The sequence below is a fragment of the Cetorhinus maximus genome, unplaced genomic scaffold, assembly GCF_964194155.1.
Source record: "Cetorhinus maximus unplaced genomic scaffold, sCetMax3.hap1.1 HAP1_SCAFFOLD_366, whole genome shotgun sequence".
Classification (NCBI taxonomy): domain Eukaryota; kingdom Metazoa; phylum Chordata; class Chondrichthyes; order Lamniformes; family Cetorhinidae; genus Cetorhinus; species Cetorhinus maximus.
In genome coordinates, this window is record NW_027596312.1 from 260,338 (window position 1) to 282,230 (window position 21,893).

General features: G+C 45.8%; 1 protein-coding gene and 1 pseudogene across 1 annotated transcript; one reads left to right on the forward strand and one right to left on the reverse strand.

Moving 5' to 3' along the window:
* The first annotated feature begins 225 nt into the window (after positions 1–225).
* LOC144673440 (uncharacterized) lies at positions 226–9,489 on the forward strand. Its single transcript, XM_078535277.1, has 6 exons — positions 226–344; positions 4,353–5,054; positions 6,128–6,144; positions 8,191–8,941; positions 9,020–9,081; positions 9,247–9,489. The coding sequence occupies exons 2-6, from the start codon at positions 4,467–4,469 to the stop codon at positions 9,374–9,376; spliced, it is 1,548 nt and encodes a 515-aa protein (XP_078391403.1). The 5' UTR covers positions 226–344; positions 4,353–4,466; the 3' UTR covers positions 9,377–9,489.
* A 3,877-nt stretch (positions 9,490–13,366) lies between these two features.
* Positions 13,367–17,017, reverse strand: LOC144673441 (uncharacterized; annotated as a pseudogene).
* Between the last annotated feature and the right edge of the window lie 4,876 nt (positions 17,018–21,893).

Below are 21,893 nucleotides of genomic sequence, written 5' to 3' on the forward strand. Positions count from 1 at the left end.
CATCGTATTCTGATCAGAGGACATAGATTTTGATTCTATATATCGACGTTCAATGGCGGAGCGGACACCCAGCATTCGCTGCGGCTCAGAATGTGCCCTATCTTTACTAGAGAAGCTCGATGCGCATGCGTTCATCGACTAGTCTTTGGAGCATGCGCATTGCGGTCTGTTTCACGAGCATGCGCAGTGCTGGTCTGTGACTGAAGCTGCTCAGAGAGCCTGAGTGAATGTCGAATGGAGGAAACTAACAGAGTTAGTGGGTGTGTGAGGAGGAATGGAGCCAGCGGAGTGGGCAGGGAGGCTTCATAAAGACACAGTGCAGGCCGCAGATCCCAAATAACAAGGTACCGGTCTTGTATTTGCAGAGAACAGGCCGATAAAAATCTGGATTTCTCCCTTCGCCAGGCCCGGGGTAACGGCCGCCATCTTTATAGGGAGCAATGTGCAGCAGGGCGCATGCGCGGTCATCCTGGTCCCGGTAGCAGGAGGAGAGAATGTTAATTTCTGTCCAGGACTGACAGGGATGGATTTTGGAAACTCCTTTTACAGGGGGTTAGAACGGGAGGATTTACACACAGCAAACTCAGACCAGGAGAAATGTTTCTCTTCTCAATTTCTACCCTAGACTGACAGGAATGGATTTTTAGTACTCCATGTATAGGATGTTAGAAGATGAGGTTTTGCAGATAGGAAATTCAAACCAAACATCACCTCAAAGTCTGATGGAATCACTCGATTCATCAGCACCTGGATATTATCAGCCTCTGAGTGTAAGCAATATGTTCTAGGTCATTAGCACTCACTGTGTAAAATTTCTTCCTCATATCTCTCCGGTAGATCTTGCCCAAAATCTTTAAACTGTGTCCCTGCATCATTTTACGATTAGTTTATGGAAACAGCCTTTAACTGGCTCATATAAACCTCAGGATCCTCACATCCTTCATAATGTGTGGTGATCACTGCTTTGCACAGACCCAGATGTTCTGTGTGTGTGTCTGTGACATCATCACACATCGACAATTACACGGTGACATCACCCCGCCCCCCCGGGTATTTCCTCAACTAGGAGATTTTTCTCTGACTCCAGTGCTGATGATATCTTTCCAGCTGCAGGCTCCAGCAGGAGATTTTAAATTTAAAAATGGTGAAATTGTTTCAGAAGCGAGTATTTCAAAGTACCATTCATCCACAATTTCGAGTTTTTAGTTCTGAGCTCTGTTTCTGTGAGAGGTTCCATTGCTCTGGGGCTGGTGTGAGTCCTTTCCTGTGGATCTGAACCCATGACCATCCATTGCTCTGTTTCGCCTCTGCCCTCCCTGATCACCTCTGTACCATTGTCTAACTTCCTCTGTCTCTAATATTGTGTGTAGTTTAGCTGTGTTTAGGATTTTACTGTTAATCCTGCTGACTGTCTCAATGAGGTGTCCACCACTGCCCATTCACTGACCATGTGCTGCTGGCTTCCCAGCTTTATCTTCCCACAGTATCTTTCATAGTCAGGAATTGTTTTTCCTGTGGTATAGTCCATTTCTCTTCCACTTCTGAGCTTAGATGGCCCATCAGATTTTGCACCATCTTTATTCCCCATATTTCATTCTGCACACCCTGAAATGTTAACTCTTTGTTTCACTCTCCACAGATACTGCCTGACCTGCTAAGTTTTTCCAATAGCGCTAGCGGAAGTGAACTGGCAAATTAGGTAAGGGGATGGGCCAATGGAGATGCAGTGGCAGACATTTGAGGGGATATTTCAGAATACACAGAATAAATAGATACATTCAAATAAGAGAGAAAAGTTTCAAGGGGATGACCCTCACATGTAGTTAACTCAGAAAGTTAAAGATAATATCAAACTTAAAGGAAATTGCGCAAAGATGGATGGCAGATCAGAAGATTGGTGAGAATATTTTAAAACTGCAAAGGATGATGAAGGGATTTATAATGATGGGAAAATTAGAGTATGAGTGAAAGCCAGCTAGCAAGATAAAGGCAGATAGTAAGATAAGAAAAGAAGTTCTATAGACATTGAAAAATGAAAAGAGTTATGAAAGTGAGCATTGGTCCTATAGAAAGTGAGTCTGCAAATTAATAATGGAAAATAAGGAGCTGGCAGATGAATTAAACAGGTATTTACATTGGTCTTCAGAAAATAGGATCAAAGTAACATCCCAAAAAATAGGTGTAAATCGGGACCTGGAAGGGAGGGAGGAACTCAAGAAAATTACAATCACCAGTGAAGTGGTACTGAGCAAATTGTTGAAGCTGTGGGCTGACAAGTCCCCGGTTCCTGATGGACTTCATCATAGGGTCTTAAAAGAAGTGGCTAGTGACATAGTTGATGCATTGGTTTTAATTTATTAAAATTCCCTAGACTCAGGGAGGTTCCATTAGATTGGAAATTAGCAAATGTAACTCCTTTATTCAAAAAGGGAGGGAGACAGAAAGCAGGAAATTACAGACCAGTTAGCTTAATGTCTGTTGTAGGCAAAATGTTAGAAGCTATTATTAAAGACATTGTAGCAGAGCATGAAGAAAAATTAAAGGTAATCAGGCAGAGTCAATATGGTTTTGTGAAAGGGAAATCATGTTTAACCAATTTAATGGAGTTCTTTGGAGTCATGTGTGCTGTGGATGAAGGGCAATCGCTGGATGTGCTGCATGTAGATTTCCAGAAGGCATTTGATAAAGGTTCCACATCAAAGGTTATTGTGGAAAATAAAAGCTCATGGTGTAGTGGGTAACATATCGGCATGGGTAGAAGATTGGCTAGCTAACAGGAAACAGAGTTGGCATAAATGTGTGTTTTTCTGGTTGGTGAGATGTAATGAATGGTGTGCCACTGGGATTAGTACTGGAGCCTCAACTTTTTACAGTTTATATAAAGGACTTGGATGAAGGGACCAAGGGTATGGTTGCTAAATTTGCTGATGACACAAAGGTAGGAAATTAAGCTGTGAAGAGGACATAAGGAGGCTACAAAGGGACATAGATAGGTTAAGTGAGTGGCAAAGATCTGGCAAATGGAGTGTAATGTGGGCAAATGTGGAATTGTTCATCTTGGCAGGCAGAATAAAAAAACATATCTAAATGGTGAGAGATTGCAGAGCTCTTGAGATTCAGGGGGATCTGGGTGTCCTAGTGCATGAATCACAAAAGGTTAGTATGCAGGTACAACGGGTAATTAGGAAAGCTAATAGAATGTTATCCTTCATTGTGAGGGGAATTGAGAACAAAAGTACAGTGGTTATGCTTCAGTTGGACAGGGCACTGGTGAGACCACATCTGGAGAACTGTGTACAGTACTGGTCTCCTTATTTCAGGAAACATGTAAATGTGTTAGATGCTGCTTAGAAAAAGGTTACTAGACTAATACTAATGGGCGGATTGTGTTATGAGGAAAGATTGGACAGGTTAAGCTTGTATCCACTGGAGTTTAGAAGGGGAAGATGTGACTTGATTCAAACCTTTAAGATCCTGAGGGGCCTTGACAGGATTGTTGTGGCGAGGAAATTTCCTCTTGAGGGAGAATTCAGAATGGGGGGGTCACTGATTAAAAATAAGGGGGCGCACATTTAAGACAGAGATAAGGGGAATGCTTTTCTCTTAGAGGGTAGTGAATCTTTGGAACTCTCATCCTCAAAAGACAGGTGAGCTGAGACGAGGGCTGAGTCGGCGATGTTACTGAGTGAAAATAGACGGTCTTGGTGAAGATGTGGATTTTTGTTTGGAAGCTCATCTTGGGGTGAAATATTTCACCATGGTTGTGAACAGTCTGGTTCAGTCTCAGACACTTGTCAGGGAGAGGGATGGAGTCGGTGTCTAGGGAGTGGAGTTTGTCGCGGGGACTGAAGACAATGACTTCGGTCTTCACAATTTTTAAATGGAGGAAATTTCTCCTCATCCAGTACTGGAGGTCAGACAAGTCAGGATGGTGTGTGATTTGGAGGGGAACTTGGAAGTGATGGTGTTCACATACGCCTGTTACCCTGGCCCTTCTAGGTGGAGGAGTTTGATGGTTTGGGAGATTCTATCAAAAGTTCTGGTCGAGTTGCAGTGATACAAAATCTTGCTTACCACCTGCATCTCCCATCTCTCTCTATCTCTCTCTTTCTCTACTCCAATAGAGGCCAGAATTTTGTATAGACCCAGGAAGCATGACCGGTTCCCTTCCCTGAAGGACATTAGTGAACCAGTTGGGTTTTTATGACAATCCAGCAGTTTTCATGGTCACTTTTCCCTCGTGCTGGCCCCACAGATTCCCAGATTCATTCAGCTCAATTGCACAACCTGCCTTTGTGTTTTTGTGGGTTCTCTCTCACTCCCTTTTTTTCTGTTTCAAATCAATTTCACAGGGTATCAGAAGGAGAGAATTTGTGGTTGGGAAACTCAAACCAAACATCACATCAGGATCTGACAGAGTCAAATTGCCCAATTTATCGGAACCTGAACATTATCGGATTTTGAACATGGAAGGAAAAAGCACCGTTCACAGTGGGGAGAAACTGTACACATGTCCTGTGTGTGGACGAGGCTTCAGCCAATCATCTGACCTGTCGGAACATAAATGCCATCACAAAGCAGAGAAGCAGTGGAAATGTGGAGATTGTGGGAAGGGATTTAATTACCCAGTTCAGCTGGAAACTCATCGGCGCAGTCACACTGGGGAGAGACCGTTCACCTGCTCCGAGTGTGGGAAGGGATTCACTCGGTTATACCACCTGCTGACACACCAGCGAGTTCACACTGGGGAGAGGCCATTCACCTGCTCTGAGTGTGGGGAGGGATTCACTCAGTCACCCAACCTGCTGACACACCAGCGAGTTCACACAGGGGAGAGACCTTTCAAATGTCTGGACTGCGGGAAGAGCTTTAAAAGTTCTGGGGAACTGATGTCCCATCAACGTGTTCACACTGATGAGAGACCGTTCAGGTGCTCTCAGTGTGGAACTGGGTTTATACGATCATCTCAACTCACTGAACACCAGCGAATTCACACTGGGGAGTGGCTATTCACCTGCTTTGAATGTGGGAAGGGATTTAATCGGTCATCCAACCTGCTGACACACCAGTGGGTTGACACTGGAGAGAGACCATTCACATGCTGCAAGTGTGGGACAGGATTCACTCAGTTATCCACCCTGCTGAGACACCAACAAGTTCACACTGACAAGAGACCTTTTAAATGCCCAGACTGCAGGAAGCGTTATAAAAGTTCCGGGGACCTGCTGCTCTATCAACGTGTTCACATTGATGAGAGACCGTTCAGGTGCTCTCACTGTGGGACTGGGTTCAGGCGATCAAATGACCTCACTGACTACCAGCGAGTTCACACTAGGCAGAGGCCGTTCACCTGCTCCAAGTGTGGGAAGGGATTCACTCAGTCATCGAACTTGCAGACACACCAGCGAGTTCACACTGAGGAGAAACCATTCACTTGCTCTGAGTGTAGGAAAAGTTTCAGTCAGTTACCCCACCTGACAACACACCAGCGAGTTCACAAGTAACTACAGTGATGGGATTTTGCTGTTAATCACATCCAGGACTGAACTGTATTCATTGGGGTTTGTTTTCGCTGATGTTAATGAACTCCAGCCCAGTTATAGGTTTTAATATTCTGGATAAAATTCAAATCAATCCGCTTGGTGTTTAACACAGTGTGATGAATCTTTTCAATATCTCTGACACAAGTTAGTTCCTTTTGAGGAGCTCTCCCTCTCTCCTCCATCCTCACCTCCAACAATAAGTGTGAGGAGCTCATGGAGCTTCTTTGTCACTAAGATTGAAACAATCCGATCAGCTGCCTTTGTTGCTTCCCTCCCTTTCATTAACCCACTGGGACAAACTGTCTCTAAAGTTTCCCTTTGTCTGAGCCCTGAACCCACATCTTTATCCAGTTTCTCTCCCATTTCCCCTCAGTGCTCATCTTGTCCATGAAACCCACCTCCTACTCCATCGACCCTATTCCCACTAAACTGTTGATCACCCAAACTCTCCCTCATTTCTTTCTCGGCCTGTCCGCAGTCTTTGACACCATTGACCAAACCATCCTCCTCCATTGCCTCTCCACTGGTGTCCAGCTGGGTGGGACTGCACACTCCTGATTCCTTTCTTATCGATCTCATTGTAGCCAGAGAATCACCTGCAGTAATTGTGGCTATTTGAGTTAGAATTTCACAGATTGACTCAGTAAGTGATCAGATCTCACTGAACTTAGATAGAAAAATGATCCATTATCAGTCTCACAGTGACCGTGTCTTACAGACCGAGTCTTTCTTACCACAGCAGCCCTCCTGGATAAGATCAACAGAGAAGAGTGAAATATTCTCATCCACAACCCAAGCACATAGTGAGAAAAAATATCTGAAAATTCCCTTTAAAATATAAGGTACAGCAGAATGACAGTGCACTGCTCTGTTACAGACTTATTGAAACAGATTCATTGTCACCTCCTCCCTTCCCACATTCCAGGGCATTTTCCACACACTTTCCAGATGACACAGTGATTTACTTGTACTTCTTGCTTTTCAGTATTGTGTTTTCACTGCTCACAATGTGATCTCCTTTACACTGAGGAGACTAATTCCCGATTGGGTGACTGTTTTGTGGAACATCACCATTCAGTCTGCAATTGTGATCCTGAGCTTCTGCTCATTTACTGTTTTAATTCTAGGAATCACTTTTGGTCTGAACTCTCTGTCCTCGGCCTCCTGCACTGTTCCAATGAAGCTCAGTGGAAGCTTGGGAAACAGCAGCTCATCTTTTATTAGACGCTTCACAACCTCCTAGACTCAAGCTTCATTTCAACAATTTCAGATCATTGCCACCACTCCCATTTTTTTCAGACAGTCGGTTCTGCTGTTGCCATTTATCCCTCCTCTGGACCTGTCTTTTGTTTCTCCTCATGTCCCATTAGTTTATTTACTTGTCTCATTATCACCCAATGTTGTATCATCATCCCCTTTGTCATTTAATCACTCCGGCCTTCCATCCCATCACAAGACCGTTTGTCCTTTCCTCGTCTCTTTTCCCTGACTCTGTACTTGTTTGTAAACTATTACATCTCCAAATTCTTCCATTTTGTATAAAATGCCAGCGATCTTAAACATTCACTCTGTTTCCCTCTCCATAGAAACTGTTGACCTGCTGAGAGTTTCCCACATTTTCTGTTTTGTGCTCGGATTTCCAGCATCTGCAGTATCTTGTTTCAGGGTCACAGTGGATCAGTTTTCTCTGACTTATCGTTCCCTGTTTAAAGGTGAAGAAGGGGATTTTAAAGAATGAGACAATAACTGTCCCCCTGTTCGATATGAAACTAAACTCACTGTTAATTCCTCCTCAGTAACAATTGTGAACACAAAGCTTCCAGCCGGGATTGAACCGGGGACTTTCTCATGTAAAGTAAAGGTGATAATCTGTGCACTAGGGAAATGAGTGTGAATCCCCCCCGGACAGAGGGGAACTGACCATCCATCTCTAGCTCTAATTCCCAAACAGAAAATGCTGCCAAGAATCAGCAAGTCAGGCTGAGTCTGTGGCCGCTCTCACCATCTGTAACCGTCACAATGCCCGGCTGATTGACGGCAGATCCGGACCAATAGGAAGTAGGGGCGTGTCTGGAGGACCGAGCGGGAGTGGCTGGTCCTCCAACCAATCGGAGTGAAGGAGGGGCGGGGCCCGAGGTGACGCGGCGCGCAGGCGCAGTGTCGTTATACCTGAAGACCGGGGAGTGCGGGAGGTGAAGAAGGAAGGAGGCGGGAAAGGGTGAGTGACAGCCGAGTACAGGAGAGAAATGGAGTCAGTGTGGACTCGGAGGCTTTATAAACACCCGGTGCAGGCCTCCGGACCCGAATTAGAAACTTTCGGTCCAGCGTTTGCGCCAAAACGACAACTGAGACTCTTCAGGTCTCAGGCCCGGGGTAGCGGCCGCCATCTTTATAGGGGGCAATGTGCAGCAGGGCGCATGCGCAGATATCCTAGTCCAGGTAGCAGGAGGAGAGAATGTTGTTCATTTCTATCCTGGACTGACAGGGATGGATTTTGGAAACTCCTTTTACAGGGGGTTAGAAGTGGGGGACTTACATACAGCAAACTCAAACCAGGAGTAATGTTTGTTTCTAATGAATATTTAATCCTGAACCTACAGTGATGATTTTTTTTACAGGATTTTTGAAGATCTGGAATTTGAGGCAGGAAACAGCAACCAAATCTGACAGAGTCACTTCGTTCATCAGATCCTGAACATCAATGGATTTTGAACATGGAAGGAAAAAGCAGTGTTCACAGTGGGGAGAAACCGTACATGTGTTCTGTGTGTGGACAAGGCTTCAGTGAATCATCTGGCCTGTTGAGGCATAAGCACAGTCACAGCAGGGGGAAACCGTGGAAATGTGGGGACTGTGGGAAGGGATTCAGAACCCCTTCGGAGCTGGAAATTCATCAGCGCAGTCACACCGGGGAGAGGCCGTTCACCTGCTCTGAGTGTGGGAAGGGATTCATTCACTCATCCACCCTGCTGACACACCAGCGAGTTCACACTGGGGAGAGGCTGTTCAACTGCTCCAAGTGTGGGAAAGGATTTACCCGATCATCCAACCTGCTGAGACACCAGCAAGTTCACACAGGGGAGACACCATTCACCTGCTCCAAATGTGGGAAGAGATTCACTCGGTCATCCACCCTGCTGCAACACCAGCGACTTCATGCTGGGGAGAGGCCATTTACCTGCCCTGAGTGCGGAAAGGGATTCACTACCTCATCTATCTTGTCGAAACACCAGCGAGTTCACACTGGAGAGTTCGCCTGCCCTGAGTGTGGGAATGCATTCACTGATTCATCCACCCTACAGAAACACCAGCGAGTTCACACTGGGGAGAGACCTTTTCAATGTCCAGACTGCGAAATGTGTTTTAAGAGTTCCGGAGAGCTGATATCTCATCAACGTGTTCACACTGATGAGAGACCGTTCAGGTGCTCTCTGTGTGGGACTGGGTTCAGGTGGCCATCTCAACTCACTGTGCACCAGCGAACTCACACTGGGGAGAGACCATTCTCCTGCTCCGAGTGTGGGAAAGGATTCACCCAGTCATTTAACCTGCTGAGACACCAGCATGTTCATACTGCTGAGAGACCTTTTAAATGCCCAGACTGTGGAAATTGCTTTAAAAGTCCCAGGGAATTGATATCCCATCGACGTGTTCACACTGACAAGAGCCCATTCAAGTGCTCTCAGTGTGGGGCTGGGTTCAGGCATTCATCTCACCTCACTGTACATCAGCGTACTCACACTGGGAAGAGACCATTCACCTGCTCCAAGTGTGGGAAGAGATTCATTCAGTCATCTCACCTGCTGACACACCAACGAGTTCACAAGCAATAACAGTAATTGGATTTTGCTCTTACTCACATCCAGGACTGAACCCCATGTTCATTGGGGTCTGCTTCGGCTGATGTTAATAAACTCCAGCACAATTATAGGTGTTAATATTATGAATAAAAGTGAAATAAATAAGTTTTGTTTTAAACACACAGTGTTGAGCCTCTTTAATATTGCTAACACAAGTTAGTTCCTTTTGAAGGGCTCTCCCTCTCCCCGTCTCCTCCATCCTCACCTCCAACAACAAGTGTGAGGAGCTCATGGAGCTTCTTTGTCACTAAGATTGAGACAATCCGATCAGCTGCCTCTGCTGCTTCCCTCCCTTCCACTAGCCCACCAAGACAAACTGTCTCTTAACTCCCCCCTTGTCTGAGCCCGAACTCACATCTTTCTCCATCCAGCCTCCACATACTCAGCAAGTTCAGACGGCAGAGAGAGGGTTAAATGCTTAGATGTATCAAGAGCTTTAAAAACCCACATTCACTGATGTTTCACCAGTGCATTCACTCCAGTTCCACTCCATTCACCTGCTCTCACTGCAGGTAGAGGCTCAGGTGATTGTCCAGCCTGCTGCAACACTAGTGAGTTCACACTGGGGAGAGGTCATCCACCTGCTCCATGTGTGGGGAGGGATTCACTGATTCATGTAACCTGTTGGCACATCAGTGAGTTCACACTCACCAAAGATCTTTTAAACGTCTGGATTGTGGGAAGTGTTATAAAGGTTCTCTGGAGCTGACGTGCTATCAACATGTTCACACTGACAAGAGACCATTCAGGTGCTCTCGCTGTGGGACTGGGTTCAGGTGATCATGTGAACTCAGTATCTACCAGTGCACTCACACTGGGGAGAGACTGTTCATTTGTTCCATGTGTGGGAGAGATTCACTCAGTCATCCCACTTGACTACACATCAACCTGTTCATTCTGATAAGAAACCGTTTCAAACTTCTGCCTGTGAAAGAGATTTTAAACCAAAGTAGATGCTCTGAAACACAAACACATTCTAACTCCCCATCACCATCCCTGGGTATGTCCTGTCCCAGCGGCAGGACAAACCCAGTAGAGGTGGTGGCACAGTGACATACAGTCGGGAGGGAGTTGCCCTGGGAGTCCTCAACATCGACTCCGGACCGCATGAAGTCATGTGGCATCAGGTCAAACATGGCCAAGGAAACCTCCCGCTGATTCCCATGTACCACACTCCCTCAGCTGATGAATCAGTGCTCCTCCATGTTGAATACCACTTGGAGGAAGCGCTGAGGGTGGCAAGGGCACAGAATGTACTCTGGGTGGGGGACTTCAATGTCCATCACCAAGAGTGGCTCGGTAGCCCCACTACACACTGAGCTGGGCAAGTCCGAAAGGACATAGCTGCTAGACTGGGTCTGCAGCTGGTGCTGAGTGAACCAACAAGAGGGAAAAACATACATTGTCATCAACCTGCCTGCCGCAGAGGCATCTGTCCATGACAGTACCTGTAAGAGTAACTACCACACAGCCCTTGTGGAGATGAAGTCCCATCTTCACATTGAGGATACCCTCTATCGTGTTGTGTGGCACTATCACCATGCTAAATAGAATAGATTTCGAACAGACTGGGCAGCCATGAAGTGCTGTGGGCCATCATTGGCAGCAGCAATGTACTGAATCACAATCTGTAACCTCATGGCCCGGCATAACTCCCACTCTACCATTACCGTCAAGCCACGGAATCAACCCTGGTTCCATGAAGAGTGCAGGAGCAGCACCAGGCGTACCTAAAAATGCGGTGTCAAGCTGGTGAAACTATAACACAGGACTACTTGCATGCCAAACAGCATAAGCAGCAAGTGATAAGCAAAGCTAGGCACCCCACAATCAATGGATCAGATCTAAGTTTTGCAGTCCTATCACATCCAGAAAGGGGACATCAATAGTGCTATCAAGTGGCACTTGCTCAGCAATAACCTGCTCTTTGACGCTCAGTTTGGGTTCCACCAGGGCCACTCAGCTCCTGTCCTCATTACAGCATTGGTTCAAACATGGAGAAAAGAGCTGAACTCCTGAGATGAGGTGAGAGCTACTGCCCTTGACATCAATGCAGCATTTGACCGAGTGTGGCATCAAAGAGCCCTAGCAAAACTGGAGTCAATGGCTTCAGGGGGAAAACTCTCTGCTGGTTGGAGTCATACCTAGCACAAAAGAAAATGTAGTTGTTGGAGGTCAGTCATCTCAGCTCCAGGATATCATTGCAGGAGTTCCTCAGGGTAGTGTCCTCAGCCCAACCATCTTCAGCCAGTTCATCAATGACCTTCCTTCCATCATAAGGTCAGAAGTGGGGGTGTTCGCTGATGATTGCACAATGTTCAGCACCATTCGTGACTCCTCAGATACTGAAGCAGTCCATGTCCAAATGCAACAAGACCTGGTCAATATCCAGGCTTGGGCTGACAAGTGGCAAGTAACATTCGTGCCAGACAAGTGCTAGGCAATGACCATCTCCAACAAGAGAGAATCCAACCATCGCCCCTTGATGTTCAATGGCATTACCATCACTGAATCCACCACTATCAATAATCTGGGGGTTACCATTGACCAGAGACTGATCTGGAATAGCCAAATAAATACTGTGGCTACAAGTCCAGGTGAGAGGCTAGGAATCCTGCTACAAGTAACTCACCAGCAAGTTCACACTGAGTTCATTCAGCCATTCAGCTGCACTTCCTGTAGACAGAGGCTCAGGTATTCAGGCAACCTCAAAGCCCACCAGCGAGTTCACACTGGAGAGAGGCCATTCACTTGCACTGTGTGTGAGAAGGGATTCCATTGGTTATCCAGCTGCCGAGAGTCCAGCAAGTTCACAAGTGACTGTAGGAGTTAGATTCTGCTGTTATTGCTGGTCTTAATCACATGCAGGACTGATAGTCTGACTGTATTTGGTCTGTTTGTGTTGATGTTAGCAACCCTATAACTGGTTGGAGTTTAATAGTCTGGGTATGTCATTGATTTTCAGGACTGCATTTTGTCCTTTTTTGAAAGCACCATCTGTGACCTCTCCCCTTAATTCAGGAATTCTCAACAGGAACTCAGTTTCAATAAAATTATGGGCTTGTAATTCAATCCTAAATTGATCTTTGGTGCAAACTCTACAATTCAGTGTCTGAGAGGTCCCACTGATTAACATTTCTAATTAGAAAGTGCTGATTAATCCTTGCTGACAATTCTTACTGACTTGCACATTACTCACAGTGACATCTCCATTATAGAGACATATAGGAACATAAGACTTAGGAGCAGGAGGGAGGCCATTCAGCCCTTCGGGTTTGTTACAGCATTCAATTAGATCATGGCTGATCTAGTTGTGGTATCAACTCCACTTTCCTGTCTGTCCCCCATAACTCTTGACTTTGTTGTTTATCAATAATCTGTCTAACTCAGCTCTGAATACATTCAATGACGCAGCCCCCACTGCTTTCTGTAGAAAATAATTCTACATAACAATGACCCCTTGAGAGAACAACATTTCTTATCAACTCCGTCTTAAATGGTAGACCACATATTCTTAAACTGTGTCCGCTTGTTCTGTCTCTCACAAGTGGAATCATCCTCCTGCTACCTACCCTATCAAATCCCCTCAGGATTTGAAGAAGAGTCATACGGAGTCGAAACGTTAACTGTGTCTTTATCCCCACAGATGCTGTCAGACCTGCTGAGATTTGGCAGCATTTTTTTTTTGTCCCCTTAGGATCTTATCTGTTTCATTATGATCACCTCTCATTTTTCTAAACTCCAATGGGTGAAGGTCAAATTTTCTTCAGAAGATAAGCCCCTCATCCCAGGGATGAGTTGAGTGAACCTTCTCTGAACTGTTTCAATGCAATTATATCTGTTTCTAATAAAGATACCACAGCTGTACACAATATTCCAGATGTGGTCTCACCAAGGCCCTGTACAGCTGCAGTAAAACTTCCCTACTGTTATATTGCATTTTATATTGGTGAAATTTAATTATCAAGGAACATAAACAAAAAAGTCGTGTTTTATAGGCTCATCAATGAAAGCTTCATCAATCAATGTTGATATTGCTGAATCTTGGAAGTCGCTGAGTTCAATCATTTCTGACCCAGCAGCAGCAACATTTGGGAAAGCTGGAACCCACAACAAAAACTGGCTTGAGACCTACTCAGCAGAGATGAATCTGTCATTGAAGCAAAAAGCAAAGCCTACCTGATTACAACATAAACCCAACAGCTAGAGCACTGTGTAACTTGAAATTGGCTGAGACAGTTGTGTAAAAGACAGGAAGATACTGTGCAAATAAACACTGGATCAGCCCACGTCAAGAAATCCAAACTGCCTGTGACAATGGAAATCTACGTGCTGTGTGTGATGGGATCAGGAGGGCGCTTGGTCCGACCATCACCAAAGTTGTCCCCCTGAAATCAGTAGATGTTGAAGTTCTCAGCGACAGAATTAAACCGATGTCCCGCTGGGGTGAACACGACTGTGAGCTGTACACCTGTCGGACAGACATCTCCCAGTCTCCGCTTGACTCTCTCCTGCAGCTTCCTTTCATGGTTGAGTTGGACGAGGAACCATCATCACTTGAGCTCGAAAAGGCCATTGATTCCTTTGCAAGCGGCAAGACACCCGGCAAGGATGGAATTCCAGCTGAACTGCTCAAACCCAGAAAGTCTCATCCACTGTCGCACCTTCATGACCTCCTCCTCCTCTATTGAAATTTCTTTCTCTTCTGCAGCTGATTTAAAGTTGCAGATTTTGCTCCGAAGATTAAGTTGGGATTGATATTCAAAGTTAACTATTTTACTGCAGAAACAACTACAGCTGGGAGTCAGTGAATTAAGAGGAAAGATCCCAGACAGCGGTTCTTCAAGTTACACTGCAGGCCCGACAGCTCAATCAGCTCCACTCTCAGCTCAGGAGAGCTCAACAACTCCACATCCTGTCCATAGGGGAGTTCTCCTGGTGCAGTGGGACCAATATTCGTGCTTTAACTAACACCACCAAATAAAACTGGATTAATCAGTTAGTCTGATTGCTGTTTGTGGAATCTTACTGTGCACAAACTGGCTGTGGTGAAACAGAAACAACGTATTTATATAATATCTTTTATGTAACAAAACGTGCCAAGGTGCTTCACAGGACTTTATAAAGAAACATTTGACATCGACTGGCATGGGTCGATATTCGGGTCAATGGACAGAACCTTGATTGGAGAGGCAGATATTAACAAATCTCTTTAATCAGGAGAGAGAGGTGGAGAGGTTTAGGGAGGAAATTCTGGAACTTTGCACCTAGGCACGACCACCAATGGTGGAGTAATTAAAATCAGGGATGCTAAAGAGTACAGAATGAGATAGCACAGATATCTCAGAGGGTTGTGCGACTGGAGATTACAGAGATTGGGAGGGACGATGCCATTGAGGGATTTGTAAACAAGGTTCCAAATTTTAAAATTGAGGCATTGCTTGAACAGGAGCCAATTGAGGTCAATAAGCACAGGGGTGATGAGTGAATGGAACTTGGTGTGAGAAAGCACATGGACAGCAGAGTTTTGGATGATCTCACATTTTTGTGTGGGTGTTGGGTGAATGTGAGGGGCCGGCCAGGAATGTATTGGAATTGTCAAGTCTAAAGGTAACATGGACATGGATGAGGGTTTAAGCAGCAGATGAGCTGGGGGTGGGGTGGAGACAGGCGACGTTATGGAGACTGAAATATCTGGTGTTAGTGATGGTGCGGATATGTGGTCAGAAACTCATCTTGGGGTCAAATAAGACATCGAGATTGTGAACAGTGTCGTTCAAGCTCAGACAGTTCCCCGGGAGAGGGATGGACTCGGTAGTTAGGGAACAGAATTTGTAGTGGTGACCGAAGACAATGGCTTTGGTCTTCCCAATTTTTAATTGGAGGAAATTTCTGCTCATCCAGCATTGGATACACGAAAAGCAGTTTGATAATTTAGTAACAGTGGAGGAATGGAGAGGGATGGTGGTGAGGTAGAGCTGGGCGTTGTCAGTGTACATGTGAAAACTAACACGGTGCTTTTTGATGATGTCACCGAGTGGCAGCATGGAGATGAGAAATAGGAGGGGCCAAGGATAGATCCTTGGGGGACACAAAGTACAAGGACTTTGGAGAGGAAAGGGAGGTTGGAGATGGGGCGGTAGTTTGAAAAGATGGTCAGGTCAAGAGTTTATTCTTAGGATGGGTGATGATGATAGATTTGATGATGAGAGGGACATTACCAGGAGAGAGATAAACATTAACAATATCAGCTAACATGGGGAAATTGGATAATCAGCAGTTTAGTAAGAATAAGGTCAAGGGAGCAGAAGGAGGGCCTCATGGACAAGATGAGCACTGAGAGGACATGAGGGGAGATGGGAGAGAAACTGGAGAAAGATGTGGGTTCAGGGCTCAGACGAGAAGGAACCTTAGAAACAGTTTGTCCCGGTGGGTTAGTGGGAGGGAGGGAAGCAGCAGAGGCAGCTGATCGGATTGTCTCAATCTTAGTGACAAAGAAGCTCCATGAGCTCCTCACACTTGTTGTTGGAGGTGAGGATGGAGATGACAGGGGAGAAGCAGAGTATTGGAGATATTAAAAAGATTCAACATACCTTGTATTTCACACCAAGTTGATTTAATTGATTTGTATCAATAATATTAGCCTCTATAAAAGGGCTGGAGTTTATTAACATCAGCAGAAACAGACCACAATGAACATGGTTCCATCCAGGATGTGATTAACTACAGTAATTGGATTTTGCTGTTACCTGTCAACTCGCTGGTGTCTCAGCAGCACAAATGACTGAGTGAATCACTTTCCAAACACAGACCAGCTGACTGGTCTCTCCCCAGTGTGAACTCGGTGATGTTTCAGTGGGTAGGTTCAATTAATGAATCCCTTCCTACAGTCAGGGCAAGTGAGCAGCCCCTTCTCCAGTGTGAATTCGCTGGTGTCTCAGCAGGTTGGATGACTGAGTGAATCCCTTCCCACACATGGAACAGATGAACGGCCTCTCCCCGGTGTGACTGCGCTGATGTACAATGAGGTCTGATGATCGCCTCAACCTAGTCCTGCAGTGAGAGCACCTGAACGGTCTCTCATCAGTGTGAACACGTTGATGCAAGCTCAGGTCCTGGTAACTTTTATAGCAATTCCCGCAGACTGAGCATGTAAACTGTCTCTGGTCTGAGTGAACCAGATGATGTCTCAATAGGTGGGATGACCTAGTGAATCCCTTCCTACACTCAGAGCAGGTGTACGGTCTCTCCCCAGTGTGAACTTGCTGGTGTGTCAGCAGGTCGAATGATCGAGTGAATCCCTTGCCACATTTTGAGCAGGTGAATGGTCTCTCCCCATTGTGAACTCGCGGTGTGTCTGCAGGATCGTTGAAGGAATAAATCCCTTCCCACACTCGGAGCAGGTGAATGGTCTCTCCCTGGTGTGAACTCTCTGGTGTGTCTGCAGTTGGTTGAACTAATAAATCCCTTCCCACACTCGGAGCAGGTGAACGGTCTCTCCCCAGTGTGACTGCGTCGATGAGTTTTCAGGTCAGACGGGTAATTGAATCCCTTCCCACAGTCCCCGCACTTACACGGTTTCTCCCCAGCGTGAGCAGCACTTTCTGCTTCCATGTTCAAAGGCTGAAAATATTCAGGTCCTGATGAATCAAGTGACTCTCTCAGGTCTTGGTGTGAGTTTCCTGACAGCAAACCTTCCCCTTCTATTAGACTGTGAAATTGATTTAAAACAGAAAAAACGGAGTGAGAGAGAACCCACAAAAACACAAAGGCAGGTTGTGAAATTGAGCTGAATGAATCTGGTAATTTGTGGGGCCGTCACAAGGAAAAAGTCACCATGAAAACTGCTGGATCGTCATAAAAACCCAACTGGTTCACTAATGTCCTTCAGGGAAGGGAACCTGCCACTCGGTCTGGGCCTACACAAGATTCAGGCTTCTAGGGGAGGAGGGAGAAAAAGCGAGAGAGAAGTGAGAGATGCAGGAGAACTCAGAAAGAATCTCCCCAGCCCTCAACCTCCACCCCCTAGAAGGACCAGGGTAGCAGGTGTATGTGACACACCATCACCTCCAAGTTCCCCTCCAAGTCACACACCATCCTGACTTGTCTGACATCCAGTACTGGATGAACAGAAATTTCCGCTATTTAAATATTGAGAAGAATGAAGCCAATGTCTTCAGCCCCCGCTACAAACTCCACTCCCGAGCCACCGACTCCATCCCTCTTCCTGACAACTGTCTGAGACTGAACCAGACTGTTCACAACCATGGTGAAATATTTCACCCCAAGATGAGCTTCCAACCACATATCCACATCATCACCAAGACCACCTATTTCCACCTCAGTAACATCGCCCGACTCCACCCCAGTCTCAGCGCATCTGCTGCTGAAACTCTCATCCATTCCTCTGTTACCTCTAGACCTAACTATCCTAACACACTTCCAGCCAACCTCCCATATTCAATCTCCCTGTAATCTTGAGGTCATCCAAAACTCTGCTGCCCATGTGCCTACTCGCACCAAGTCTTGTTAACCCATCACCCCTGCGCTCACTGACCTACAAAGGCTCCGGGTTAAGGAGAACCTAAATTATAAAATTCTCATCCTTATTTTAAAGGCTGTGTTTGCTGCCGTTGTGCAAGCGCAGTTGTTCTGTTTTACTCTGTCTTCATAGGGTTAATCTCTCATCCTCCTCAGGCTCAGGTCACCACTGCAGACTCACCGTGAGGAAACTCAGACTGACCTGGTTACAGTGTCCATCAATCAGCCAATTCAGAACTCAGTCAACAGCAGAGAGCTTTGACTGTACAGTCCTAATCTCTAATGCTTTTTTTTAAACGCATGCTGTTCTTTGAAATGCCTTGGAAAGTTTTATTAAGTTAAAGGCACCATTTAAACACAAGTTGTTGTTGTTGATTTGGATATATAGCACTGTTCCTTCATCATCGCTGGGTGAATAACCTGTAACTCCTTACCTAACGGCATTGTGGGAGCACCTTCACCACACGGACTGCAGCGGTTCAAGAAGGTCATACATCATCTTCTCCACAGGCAACTGGGGATCGGCAATATTTGCTGGTCTGGTTAGTGAAAGGGCAGGGGAGTGGGACTGGCTAATGTGCTCTTGCAGAGAGCCAGCATGGGCACAATGAGCTGAATGGCCTCCGTCTGTACTGTAATCATTCAGTGATTCTATGACTTGATGAGAAAGGACCTACACTGGAGGCCAGGGACCAACTTCTGTAACCAACACCCATCCTGATACAAACCGGCTCTTAATTGGTCCGTCTGTGTTTCTAGACTCGGTTCTGTGAGCAACGCCTGCAATAAAATAATAGCAAAATACTGCAGCTGCTGGAAATCTGAAATAAAAAGAGAAAATGCTGGAAATACTCAGCAGGTCAGGCAATATCTGTGGAGCTAACATTTCAGGGTGTGCAGAATGATTTAGGGGGAATAAAAATGGTGCAGAATTTGATGGTCAATATAAGCTCAGAAGTGGAAGAGAAATGGACTATAGCACAGGAAAAACAATTCCTGACTGTGAAAGATACTGTGGGAAGACAAAGCTGGTAAGACAGCTGGTCAGGGGATGGGTAGATGTGGAAACCTTGTTTGGACACAATCAGCAGAAGTAACAGTTAAGTGCCAAACACAGCTAAAGTGCATCCAGTATTAGAGACAGAGGAAGTTAGACAAAGGCAGAGAGGTGATCAGGGAGGGCAGAGGTGAAACAGAGCAAAAGATGGACATGGATTCAGATCCACAGTAAAGGAGCCACACTAGCCCCAGAGCGATGGAACCTCTAAAAGCTAACAGAGGAGAGAACTAAAAGCTCCAAAATGTAAATGAATGGTCAAAAACACTCAACTCTGAAACAATTTCAGTTTTCAACTTTAAACTCTCCTGCAGGAGCCTGCAGCTAGAAAGATATCAGAAGCACTGGAGTCAGAGAAAAATCTCCCAGTTGAGGAAATACCCGGGGAGCGGGGTGATGTCACCGTGTAATTGTCGATGTGTGATGATGTCACTGTGTAATTGTCGATGTGTGATGATGTCACACACACGAACACAGAACATCTGGGTCTGTGCAAACCAGTGATCACCACACATTATGAAGGATGGGAGGGTCCTTGAGAGGCGGCAGAGGAGATTTACCAGAATGGGTCGAGGAATGAGGGATTTTAGTTGCAAGGTTAGATTGGAGAAACTGGGATTGTTCTCCTTGGAGCAAAGTAGATGGAGGGAAGATTTAACAAAAGGTGCACAAAATTATGAAAGGTTTACGTAAAGTAGGTAAAGAAAAGCAGTTCACAGTAGCAGATCGTGAAAGGATTATGGGTCGCAGATTTAAGATTTTGGGTAAAATGTACAGGAGGTATGTGAGAAAGAAATGTTTGCACAATGAGTGGTAATGACCTGGAACTCAATGCTTACAGTCAGAGGCCGATAGAATCCAGGCCCTGAATTTCTATCCTGGACTGAGTATGGCAGGTTTGGGAAACGGTTTGTACAGAGCATTAAAAAAGGATGATCCAGGTCCTGATGAATTGAGTGACTCTGTCAGATCTCAACCGTCTGTAAATGTTCCCCTTCTAACCCCCTGTAAAAGGAGTTTCCAAAATCCATCCCTGTCAGTCCAGGATAGAAATGCACAACATTCTCTCCTCTTGCTAGCTGGACCAGGATGACCGCGCATGCGCCCTGCTGCACATTGCCCCCTATAAAGATGGCGGCCGTTACCCCGGGCCTCGCGAAGGGAGAAATCCAGAATTTTTCGGCCCGTTCTCTGCAAACACAAGACCGGTACCTTGTTATTTGGGGTCTGCGGCCTACACTGTGTCTTTATGAAGCCTCCCTGTCCACTCCGCTGGCTCCATTTCTCCTCACACACCCACTAACTCTGTTAGTTTGCTCCACTCAACATTCTCTCACCCGCACTGAGCAGCTTCCGTCACAGACCAGTACTGCGCAAGCTCATGAAATGGGCCGCACTGCGCATGCTCCAAGCACACACCCTAATACGCATGTGTAGGGAGCTGCTGTTGTGAGGATAGGGCACATTCTGGCCCCTGTTGAAGGCTGGGTAACCAGGCTGCCATTGAGAGGTCGTTTTTTTGAATAGAAAATTATGTTTTGTGATCCGATGACGAACGAAGCCCAAGACCAATATATAAAATTATTCAGTCAATTGGTATGACAAACAAAGTTCATGGGTCCTCTGCCATAAAACTGTCCTGGGTGTAAATAACTGCAGTAAAATCCCCTACATTTAGATGTGAACTCACTGGAGTCTCAGTAGGCGGTGTGAACAATTATTGTTTCTTCTCATACACAGAACATTTAAGCGCCGTCTTGTCAGTAAGAACGTCACAAATCAGCCGGTGAACAATCCTTTCACAATGTCATTTTACCCCTAAGTTCCAGGACCATTGTACATGGATTTGGGAGTTAAGCATGATTTTGGAGTCGGAAGAGTGGTCGGAGATTGGATGAGAATTGCAAGGATGTCGGGTTCAAGGATGTACTCGTGGGAGGGAGAGAAGCAGCAGAGGCAGCTGATCGGATTGTCTCAATCTGAGTGACAAAGAAGCTCCATGAGCTCCTCACACTTGTTGGAGGTGTTGATGCAGTAGACAGGGGAGAGGGAGAGTCCAAAACAAGGACTAACTTGTGTTAGAGATGTTTTTAAAAATTCAACATCCTCTGTGTTTGACAGAATGTTGATTTATTTGATCTTTGTCCAGAATATTAACCTTATAACTGGGCTGGAGTTTATTAACATCAGCTGAAACAGACCCCAATGGGTATAGTTCATTCTTGTATATTATTAACAACAAAATCCAATCACTGTAGTTCGCTGTGAACTCGTTGGTGTCTCGGCAGGTGGGATGACTGAATGCGTATCTTTCCACACTCAGTGCAGGTGTACAGCCTCTCCCCAGCGTGAGAGCGCTTGTGTAGAGAGAGGTGGGATGATTGCCTGAACCCAGTCCCATAAAGAAGGCATCTGAACGGTCTCTCATCAGTATGAATACATTGCTGGTGGATCAGTTCCTGAGAACTTGTAAAGCACTTCCCACAGTCTTGAAATTTAAAAGCTCTCTTTGATGTGCAATCAGGTTGGATAAATTAATGAATCTCTTTCCACACAGCGCAGATGAATGGCCTCTCCCCAGTGAGAATTCGCTGGTGTGTCTGCAGGTGGGATAACGGAGTGAATCCCTTCTGACACTTTAAGCAGGTCAATGGCCTCTCCCCAGTGTGAATGCTCCGATGAGTTTCCAATTTCGATGGGTAAATGAATCCCTTCCCAGTGTCAACATTTGCACAACTGCTTTCAGTTGTGACTGCATTTATGTTTTGACCAGGCCAGATGATCGGCTGAAACCTCATCCACATGCAGAACACTGTGAATGGTGCGTTCTTTTCCCATTTTCAAAATCCCACAATTCTCCGCGGCCAAGAAACCGCTCTGTCCAATAGAGAC